Source organism: Bidens hawaiensis, unplaced genomic scaffold, assembly GCF_021521415.1.
Source record: "Bidens hawaiensis isolate Kalapana, Puna unplaced genomic scaffold, B.hawaiensis_p1.1 tig00021988_1, whole genome shotgun sequence".
Classification (NCBI taxonomy): Eukaryota; Viridiplantae; Streptophyta; class Magnoliopsida; order Asterales; family Asteraceae; genus Bidens; species Bidens hawaiensis.
The window spans coordinates 211,913-223,082 of NW_027493402.1; the positions used below are offsets into that span (position 1 = coordinate 211,913).

At 35.1% G+C, this 11,170-nt stretch overlaps 1 protein-coding gene across 1 annotated transcript; it reads right to left on the bottom strand.

Moving 5' to 3' along the window:
• Positions 1–586: 586 nt before the first annotated feature.
• On the bottom strand, positions 587–10,578 carry LOC143564320 (PHD finger protein MALE STERILITY 1-like). Its single transcript, XM_077051630.1, has 3 exons — positions 10,217–10,578; positions 9,390–9,666; positions 587–1,979 (listed from the first exon to the last, which is right to left on the bottom strand). The coding sequence occupies exons 1-3, from the start codon at positions 10,509–10,511 to the stop codon at positions 587–589; spliced, it is 1,965 nt and encodes a 654-aa protein (XP_076907745.1). The 5' UTR covers positions 10,512–10,578.
• Positions 10,579–11,170: the final 592 nt, after the last annotated feature.

Sequence of the window (11,170 nt, forward strand, 5' to 3'; positions counted from 1 at the left end):
CTCGACTGATAACACGTCTATATCCACGATACAGCATCAAAGAGCAGTTGAACTGCTGGAATAGACCACTGACATCTTCAAGATTGTTGGAGTTGTTGAGTTTTTTTGAGAGTATACAATGCCTCTGAAAATTTTGAAAGTTTTCTAGTTTAATTACAAACAAGTGTCACCTTGGTTTTATAGTGGAAAGAAAGAAAGTTGAAGGGTTAGTGAAAAATAAAACAAAATAAGTTGCATTAAAAGTCATCTTCAATGACATTAATTTTGTTTTAAGTATTTGACACCTCAGCTCCTTGGTAATTCAAAGGGTCCATGCGCGTCATATTGTGTCAATCGCCTAGATGATGAATTCATCAATCAAAAAGAAATAGTAATACAAGTGCTACACTGGGAACAGATAGCATGAAAGTAAGCAACTCATTGATCTTTTAGAACTGGATTATTCACCTTATCGAACGCAACGGTTAAATAAGGAGTTAAGGACACCACTTTTGCAAGAGAGCATTAAAAGAAAAATAGCATAGTAACTTAGTTACAGATAACTGATAACATATGAATCAAGCAAGATTTCTAAGCTAGTTTCTTACTATGGTAGTGCTGGTAAAACTAGAATGTCTTGTTCGCATCGACTGCAAACATATACATTTGGAATTTCTTCATTGTTTGGAATGTTCAAACACCTTGTGTGCTGCCAAACTTCACAAATATCACAAGCCACCATTCGTTCACCGTCATCGTCTTTAGCTCCACAACCACAATCCACAAAGAATCTTTGTCGTGAGCCACTTTCGTATATACTTTCATGATTCGGTCCCGTCTCAAGTAATTTACCTTGAATCACAAGTTTGCTTCCAGACTTGGTAACTCTAAACACCTGATCAGATCCTTTAGGATTTATGTTCATTATTGAACCAAACACAAAGCTCTTTAGCCCCCAATATATTTCCTTAAAGTTTTTCTCCACTTCTTCTATAAGCTCATCAAATGTTGTGTTGTTTCTTAACATTATGGTCTCGTATGGTGCGGTAATTAACTTCTTTTCACCTTCTACATGCCCATACATTTCTCCCTTGTCTTGTATTGCTATGGTGCAATAAAGTTTCAATTGTTCTCCAGTTTCTAATTCATATTTTGAAAATATTTCCACGCTATAATCTTTAATAAAGTACTTGGTATCAAGGACTATTCTTGATGCTAATGAAATGGAAGACATTATAGTTCTATCCATTTCTTTGGTTTGTCCTCTAAGGATGTGCCTATATATGTAAGACATGTCATTCATGAGTTGAACTCTAGAGATCTTATACCGAGCTTTCAACTTCGAATCATTTATAACGAACTCTTCTTGGTTAGTTAAAGTGTTTGAAATATCTTCTAAGCAGTACTCTAAAACTTTGGTTACCGGATTCAAGCACCGACGAACCAAATACTTCCCGACGACATGATTCCCTAACGACTTAAGCACAAAATCGAGCAAACCCGTGTCACCAACATACGCACGGGCAGCATCCCTGACTTCTTGCCTTGAAACCCATCTGATTTTTGCTTTCTTAAGTGATTCAACAATAACCCGTGCGGCCATTTCAATACGTTTAGGGGACCATCTACAAGAATTTTCAACCAAGATTCCCGGGTTGTATGTATTCAAAGCACTTTCTCTAGGAAGCCGGTGTTTGAGGTCTAACATGAACCTGAGTAGATCACCAAGGGTCAACAAAGAACGAGTTGAAAGTGTTTGGTATCTAGAAAACAAGATTGGAATATCCATATTTGAAGTGCCAATGTGATGAGCAAGAATGCATAAAGGTATATTCTGGAGGGCCTCAAGGGATTTTTGATACATTTGTCGTGTGACACCAAAGCTTCCTCGGCCAAACTGGTAACCCCAATTACCGAACCATGATTGACCATATGCTGCCCCATGAAGGAGTCTCAAATCCATGTTCTTCTGCTTTGCCAAATCAATCAAGCTAACTTTCCTGTTGCAAAGAACTAGATGATTAGCACCAGGTTAGCCAAAGCCTAATATGCATATGCATAGATGACATGAAGACTAAACTTCAAAACCAGAAGGTTAAGTTTAAAAAAGTTGCATGGATTATGTTGTAAATCTAGTATTAACACCCCTGCGCTACTGCGGGGGTGTAATACCGAACAAAAGTAGACGTATAAATGTTGAACCATGTATGCTCGTTGCGACGTGTTAAACTCACGTTTGTTGTAGCGTGTTAACACACAAAAATTAAACCAAAATGTAAAACAATGAAAATAATAACTAAGTCGACTTAGGATTCGCTTGTTGTGACGGGGCCGTTAAACGAGAAAAGTAGACGTAAAAACGTTGAACCACACACACGCATTGCGACGCGCTAATTCGCAAAATTAAGACCGAGACATTAAAAAAATTGTAAAAGATGAAAAACATAGGGAACCAAAGTTGAAGTAGAAAATTATAAGAGATAAAAATGAGTGTTTTGTGACGAAGTTGTAATATGTGAAAAGCATACTAGGGTTTAAGGTAAAAAAATTAAAATATATATTAACAAAGCACAATATACAACCATTATTGCACACCAAACTTACTAATGATATATATATAAATAGAAACCAACTTTACGTTTCTTGATTTTACTAGTCACTAATAGAAACTAAACAACCAGTTTAACGAGACAAGCCGCACATGGCGTACCTAAGATCAACTCATTAAAAGCTCAATTTGAGTCGTGCTTAAATGAGCCCAGACCTAAAACAAGCTCTTTTAGTAAATGAACATGATTTCGAGCTTCACTTATGGAGCTCGGGAGCATAAACGAGTATGATATTTACATAGTTTTTTATATAAATAAAATGTGTATTAACATATTAATTGTTATCTATAATTTTATGATAAATATACAAAATTATTATATAGTTGGTTGATGATACATATTGTAATTATAAATATTTAAATATTTAATAAATAATAAATAGGTGGGCTCGAACTTATAAAACTACTCATGAGAGAGCTCAAGATTCATAAATAAAACTTCATACAAACTGAACTTGAACTCGATCCCTCATAAGTTAAACGAGTCAAGGTAAAGCTTAGCCGAACTCAATTTAACTTGACCCATTCACTCTATTGATTACAAATTTACAATTAGCAAATAACTGATAATTTTGATAGGTTGGTGAAATGTATTAGAGCATTCTCATTTCATTCCTTATCTCTATCTCTATGATTACACAAAAAAACATTATATTTCTCTCTCATGTTTAATTAAATAATATTTTTTATACCTTTATCATTACAGTTTTCTCTCTCCTCTACTCACAATCAATCCAACAAATATTAAAAAATAAATAGGGGCAAACAATGTTCCTCAAATGTTTTCCCAAATTTACAAAAAGTACATTTCTCTTTTCACCCTATAATTTACACTCACAATCACTCAGAACCTCGCCCTATAATTTGCAAACTCTCCACATATAATTATAGGGGATGAAATGAGAATGCTCTTAGACCGGTAATTTTGATATGGTTGGTGAAATGTATTAGTGACTATGAGCTTTTGTTTTGAAATAGTTTTTTAATTTTTATTAAAAATGGAAAAACATAAAAAGCTGCTTTATACTTGTCCTTTGTCCATGTTTAAATTGTGCTTTCATAGTCACTAAAGAATTAATACGGTATGAAGGTGTGTGCATGCTTTGCCAACTCATTGCTTGTTTTATGTATCATAAATATTATATGTGCCTAGTATATATTGATTTTCTGGAAATAAAATACCATCTATTGAATGCTCATACATAAATATTACCGAACTACTCACGACAGGTCATTCATGTTTATGCCAATGAGTTCTCTATCTTGTATAGAGTATTTGTAGGTGGTTATAAATTAGGGAGAGATAAAAGAAAGTTACCGATCATAAATAAATTTATAGAAATAATTGTAAATGAAGAAGAGATAAAAGATTATGACAAGAGTAAAATAATAATATTATCTAAATAAAGTAGAGAAAATATTTAATTGCTTTTAATGTATATAGAGATAAAGATAGAGAAACTACTAGAAATACTCTAACATTTCCAATCATTAATGAAATGGCATTAATCAAATTCTTCTCTTTTTTCTAACGACTTAAAGCAACACCTACTAACCTAATATTATGTGATTAATATATTAAAACAACACATTCACATGGCTTTTAAATATATCATCCACATGATATGCCAACTAATCAATTTTCATTTATACATATTTCATCTAATTAACAAACTTTTTAGTTAGCATTCCTTCAATTTAATAAATTTTGATGTTAAATGATATAATAGTTAATGCATTTATTACAATTTAATTTTTATTAATTAGCTCACTTTCTTAGAATTATATTATTATCAAAGATAAATTTATTATCCATGTCTTATTAGTTTTTATGTTAATTAAACGGACGGATTAGATAATTTAGTTCAAGTCAATGGTTTTTTTAGTAAAATTAGTTCGGCTCGAAACAAGTTATAAACCGAAAGTGTTTGGGTTGAAACGGGTTGTTTTAAAAGAATATCAAATTTGTTCGGTCAAAAAATGCATGTCAAAAAGGGTTATGATTCGAATAAATTCGGGTCGAGTCGTGTTGTTTTAAATCATAGTATTTTCCAACAAAAAAATATAATTCATTATTCATGTATTCTTAGTTTTATATTAATTTAAATAGGCAGTCTGGGTTCATATTTGGTTCATAACCAGTTTAGATCAATGTGTTATTTGAGTAAAGTAAGTTAGGGTCAAAACAAGTTGTTTTAAAAGAATATCAAATTAGTTAGGGTTAAAATGGGAGGGTAAAAAAGAGTTATGATCTTTATTTTATATGATAATATTTTATAACTTAAAAGTCAAATTCATTATTCATATTTGGTTCAAAACAAGTTTGTTGAAACAACCGGTACTTTTAAACCCGATGTAAACTTTTTCCATTGAATTCTTTCCTTTATGAACAATCTATGTTTTAATCCTTCGTCACTATTATATTTAGTGTAATATATAATTTCATTTATAAGAAATTGTTAGACCGTACTAAATTGTTTGGCATTATGGATTTTTTTTTAAATAATTATTACTGTTTTATATGTTATGACATATACTTCATGTTTGATTTCACATATAACTTGTATTGAATATATAAACATGTTTTATTAACATTATATTATTCTTCAGCCTGTGTAATACACAGGTTACTAACCTAGTATTATACTAATTGAACTCTCATCTCTTATAATAAAGGGGTGCATCAATATTGCTATGACAGAGCCTTTTGATAAATAAATTCCTTTTTTTCTTTACTATCAATAAAGTCTAGCCACTCGGGTATTTATATTGGCAAAAGACCACTAATACCCACGAACGCAAACAGTGATAGTAACATGGCCCGCCACCAATTTCAATGAAGCCCACTGCCCAAAGGCTCACTATGGTCAAACCATGCTTCGTGCGTGACATTTATCACGAACGAGAATAGAATCGACGATTTTCTCTAAAGAAAGTCATTGATTTATCACTCAAGCACTACTCATTTGACTAATCAAATAGAGAAAGAAGAGAGTCGGTGATGGGTTGGTAGTGGTGCGTGGCACTAAAAAGAGGAAGAAGAAAGTGGTGGTAGTTGTAGTCTGGAGGTGGTGGTCGGAGGTGGATGATAGGGGTAGATGTAGGGGTAGGCGATGAAGAAGGGTGGGATTGGGGACTACTACTACAATACTCTGTTGTTACTACTACAACTGCCACTCGTCACCACCATCATCACCACCTACTACCATTACTACAACGACGACCCACCACTACCACAACTATCATGACGAGGACCACTACCATCACCACCACCACTACCATGACTACCACTACTAGCACTACCAATACCGCTACCATCACGACCATCGCCAACACTACTACCATGACGAATATGACTACCACCACACCACCACTACACCATCACAACGAACACCAGTAGCACCACCACAACGACCACTAGTACCACCACCACCACTACTATCATGTCTGGTTGCTACGTATTATGCCAGGTAATCAAGTTTTTGTGCGTGTCACATAAGCATCAGACTAACGGAATTGACATTTCGTTAGTCGTGGATCAATGTGAACAAATAGGTTAAAAGTTATGACCGTCATCAGCTAATTCTTGAGGATGTTATTTGCCAACGGTTAATAGTTAGGATTATTTAAACCCAATTTTCCTAAATTAACTAAATTCTTCTTCTGGATCGATTTGCCCTTTTGTGTTTTTTTCTAAATTTGGTGCTAAAGATTGTATTAATTAAGTAAAATGAAATTTATTTATTTACTCTTCTCAATTATTAATTAATGAAAGATGGTACTTGTATTCATACATAACAAACTGTATATGGAATTACCCTTAGTGTCTATTTGTTATGGGGTAATGAAATGACGATGGAATAAAATGGATAAGAAAATGAAATAGATCATTACAAAATTTATTGCCTAGTTTGATTAACCTATAAGAATGGAATGAATCATTATTTTATACAATTTGGTAGTTAAGAAAATACGACAAGATACAAATGACAAAATTACTACTGTCTCAAATTAAGAATATATACCAACAACGGGTAATGGCGGCAACGACGATGGTGGTGGAAACAATGGTCACGGTGGTGGTGGCCATGGCAATAATGGTGGTATGACGGTAGTGACGTAGGTGGTGATGATAATGGTGGTGACGGTGGTTGTGGTAGTGGTGATGGTCAGGTGGCGGTGTCCACGATGGTGGTGGTGTCATTGGTGGTTAAGTGGTGGTGGTCATGTGGAGGATAGGGCAGTGGTGGCGGTGGCGGTGGATGGTGGACAGTGATGGATTAGTGGTGGCGGTGATGGTGTAGGTTATGTAGGGGTGGTGGTAGTTACCTAGTGTTGCAAAAAGTGGGGTGAAAGAATGAATGGATAGAAGAAAAGGCAGAGGTGTACGAAGGGATGATTTTGATGTGTTTAGAGAGAATGAAATGAAGAAAACACGGTGGCGGTGGATGGTGGACAATGTGTTTAGTGTTGATAAAATAATAATAATAAACGATTTAGATCTGTTATATTTTTTTCTCGTAACAACTTAGTGTCAATCGAAAACTGATTAGTTTTCAAGTATCGTGGTGGACAAAATAATCTAAATTTAGGAGTAGAGTTGAACAGTGTGAATTAATTGTTTTAGGAAAAGTTAATTTAATATTTTATAATAAAACTTACCATTCACACACACGCATCCACACGCACATAATTTTTAAGTTATTCTAATTGACTCGGGGTGGAGCGTGGTAATCCGCCATCACGCGTGATGGCTTGGCAAACACCGCCGCCAGCCCTCTCATGGGTTAGCATGATGGTCATCATGCGTTTGAAATTGTACTGTTGGGGGGTTTGACCGTTGGGGGGGGGGTGATTTAAATAAAAAAAATTAAACATTATAAATAAACAACCATTTCAATCCAACTCAAAATCAAATCCAACTCAAAACACTCTCAATTTTCCACTTCATTCAAAACAAAAAAATATGGAATTTCTGAACAACTTGGTTCCCTTAGACACCGATAGCTCTTCCTCTTCGGACGATGACATTGTCAAGTGGTTCCCGTTATTATATAACGAACTTGATGGCCCGAGCCGTCCAAAGAAAAAAATGGTGGATCGTGATCGTATACATGCCCACGAAGTGCTAATGAATGACTATTTTGTGGAGGAGCCGAAATACAATGACGAGACGTTTAGGGAACGCTTTTGTTTGCCGAAATCTTTATTTTTAAAGATTGTAGCCGACGTCTAAGCAAGCGAAGAATGATTTCAAGAATCTTACGACACGAGGGGCAAAAGAAGTTTTACGGCGTTTTAAAAATGCACATCCGCTATTCTTCAATTAGCGACAGGTAACCCACCCGACCAATTCGATGAATACTTACAAATGTCTGAGAGAACTTCATGTGAATGTCTAAAATTCTTTTGTAACGTGATTATTAAATTGTATGCCAAAGAGTTTCTACGAAAACCAACAAGACACGACATTACACGTCTTTACGCCGCGCATGAGGCTAGATGGCATTTTCCAGGGATGCTCGGTAGCATCAATTGTACACATATCGAATGGAGGAATTGTCCACGAGATTTTCGAGGAGCGTATGTTGGGGGTGATATCAAATGACCGACCATCTCACTTGAAGCGGTTGCGTCAAAAGATTTATGGATTTGGCATTCTTATTTTGGTTTTCCCGGCTCAAACAACGACATCATTGTTCTATACACATCACGTTGTTTCAGAGCGTAACAGATGGTACCGCACCTTTCTGTCCGTATTTTGTCAACGGGAGATATTACAGACGTGGCTACTATCTTGTCGATGGTATCTACCCTCAATGGTCTGTTTTTGTGAAAGCATTTTCGTTTCCTGTCGACGACAATGAAAAAGCGTTCAAGAAGTTGCAAGAATCGGCAAGAAAAGATGTCGAGAGAGCTTTCAGTGTCTTAAAGGGTAGATGATGCATACTCAGTCAACCGGTTCGTGCAATGAAAAAACCCACGATCTCTAGCTACGTATATGCATGCATCATATTACACAATATGTTAATAAAAGAAGATGGATGTGCAATTTCTCCAGATCGGGTACCGGATCCTCCTACTCAAGTTCCCGTTCCTGAGGATGTGCAATTAGACTTGCGGGATGACAATATTCACCATCGATTGAGATGGGATCTAGTTGAACTTATAGGTTATTTAGGTTTGGAATTTCCGGATTCAGACGACGAGTAGACGTTATTGTAACTTTTATTTTTTTAATTCTAAATTTTAAGTTGTAATATGTTCTAGTAAAATATTGTTTTTATTTTTTAGGTTGTAAAAAAAACAAAACAAAAACAAAAATCTTATCACACCACACCACCACCCCTACTAAATTCCATCACTAGTGATGGATTTGGTTGGGGTGAGGTGTCACCATTCTATTGGGTATGATAGGTGATGGAAAGCAAACCGCCTAAAATATTGAGCTCTAAATAACGGTTGCCTTACTGAAATCCATTATAACTAGCCTACATACCGGTTTTTAAAACATTGCATATAATGATAATGAAAAGCTTGTATTATTTTAACTCAGCATTATAGGTTAAAAAACAAACTTTTTTTCAAAATTACAAATTCTAATATAAATTTTTAGCATACCGAATTTTCTTGGCTACAATGTATATACGATGAAGTGCTAGTTTAATGACTTCATAAATATCAATTGCATGTAAAGATTGTTGTAACAAAAATCAATCACGTTATCAAGTAAGCATAGATAAAATTCATCCATATCTATAGTGAACGATATTGTAGCTACAACTTAGGGTTTAGACCTAACCTGGCTTGCAAGCAGATACATAGACGGTTCCAGAATTCCATGACGCGGTGCCCAGCCAAGTCCGAACCCATCTCCGACCCATTGACACATAGCAAATGCCCAAATCCATTAGAGTGAAACACACCATGCATTGTATGCCCATTTAATTCCACAAAATTTAACTTACCCATTACTATACTGCTGTGGTTTCCTTCATAGCTCAAAAAAGCTGCCATAGTATCCTTAGATGGCACAAGAAAATGATACTTCTTATTGCATATCATATGGTCTCCCCATCCTGTGCTATCATGGTGCCAAAATCAACGGTTAATCGCTTGCATAATTGCATAGAAAGAACACATTATGGAAAATTCAAACTTTTTTTCAGAATAGGAAGAAAAGAAGAGACCAAATGGTGTGTCTATGAGAGACATATTTTGTTTTTGGTTCTAGGTAATCCGCCATTTGAAATGGCTTATCCTAAAATTTGTCCAGATTGATGTTGTCAACTATATTCTGATGGCATGGCAGAAAGTTTCGGAAGTGTTCCGTCATTACAAATGACAGATTTAGTTGGAATTTTCTAGCATTACCATTTAAAATGACAAATCCACGTAAAAAAGTTGTGACATTAAATTAAAAAATGTATTTGTTTGATGACAACTATTCAAGATTTTCCATTCGAAATAGCTAGCGGACCCTAGAAAATTCAAACTAGTTATGTCTTATAACCCCAAAAAAAATCTCTCTCCCAACCATTTGCTATCTTCTTTTCTTCCTACTTTGAAAAAATTAAAAAAAAATGGAAAATTCATAGGAGTTATGATTTGGCAAAGAAGAAGATTTACCAACATATATACAATGCTTGCAATGGCGATTTAATGACCCCTCAATTGGCTCTTCAACAACAAATAACAAGACATTTGAAGGAGGATGGTGATGGACTTCTAGTTGAAACGACCAAAATGTCATTCCATTCACGAATGCCATTTCTATATTTCCATATTCTAGAAGAGCCTTCACATTGTTTCGGAATGTGCCACAACTCTCTATCGGGTGCCCCTGTTCACCGAAAGCCTTGAACTTGAAAACTCTCTCTACTCTCTTCCTTTTCTTGCATCCACTCGGGTCCAAAGACGACATGTTTGGCAAGAGAAGGAAATCTTTCAAAGCGGATTTAATGGGATCTTAAATAGCATGTAATTACATGTACAGATTGATCACACAAGATGTGCTTGTGTATATAAGTAAAGAAGGGTGTCTCTAATATAAGTCTATAAAATTAAACATCAACTACACTGACTATGTGCATGATTGAGAAAATCTATGGTAAAGTGATGCTTGCTTGTTTATTGCGGTATTTCAATTAGATTAAAGGAACCATGCAAGTAGTGCATGAGTCCGACAATTTTTGTGGTCAGCCGAGGCACACAGCCATATATCTTAGGGTGACATGCAATGTTTGTTGGCCAACTACTCCGTAATATTGTTATTTCTTTTTGAACGGCCGTAATATTGTTAATACTTGGTTAACTTCTAATTTTATATTCATTATATGTTAACTAGTGTGATTAGAGTTTGTTGGGTAATTAATACTTATGATAAGGAGCAACGGGATCCGAACTACTTTCAACGTGTTGTCACTTAACAACGTGTTGTCACTTAACATGTACTATGTATATATATTGGTGCATCCAATTAAGATTAGTCACATGTTCCTGTTCCATATTTTGAGTGTGGAGCATGTTCCCCTACGCCCAACTACCCAAGTGCCTGACCCCTAGGAAAAATAACTAAAATTA

Coding starts and splice junctions, on each gene's coding strand:
- LOC143564320 (XM_077051630.1), bottom strand. CDS start 10,511: ATGTCGTCTTTGGACCCGAGTGGATGCAAGAAAAGGAAGAGAGTAGAG. Junction 9,667..10,216: donor CAAGCATTGTATATATGTTG/GTAAATCTTCTT, acceptor ATGATAGCACAG/GATGGGGAGACCATATGATA. Junction 1,980..9,389: donor TGTATCTGCTTGCAAGCCAG/GTTAGGTCTAAA, acceptor TCTTTGCAACAG/GAAAGTTAGCTTGATTGATT.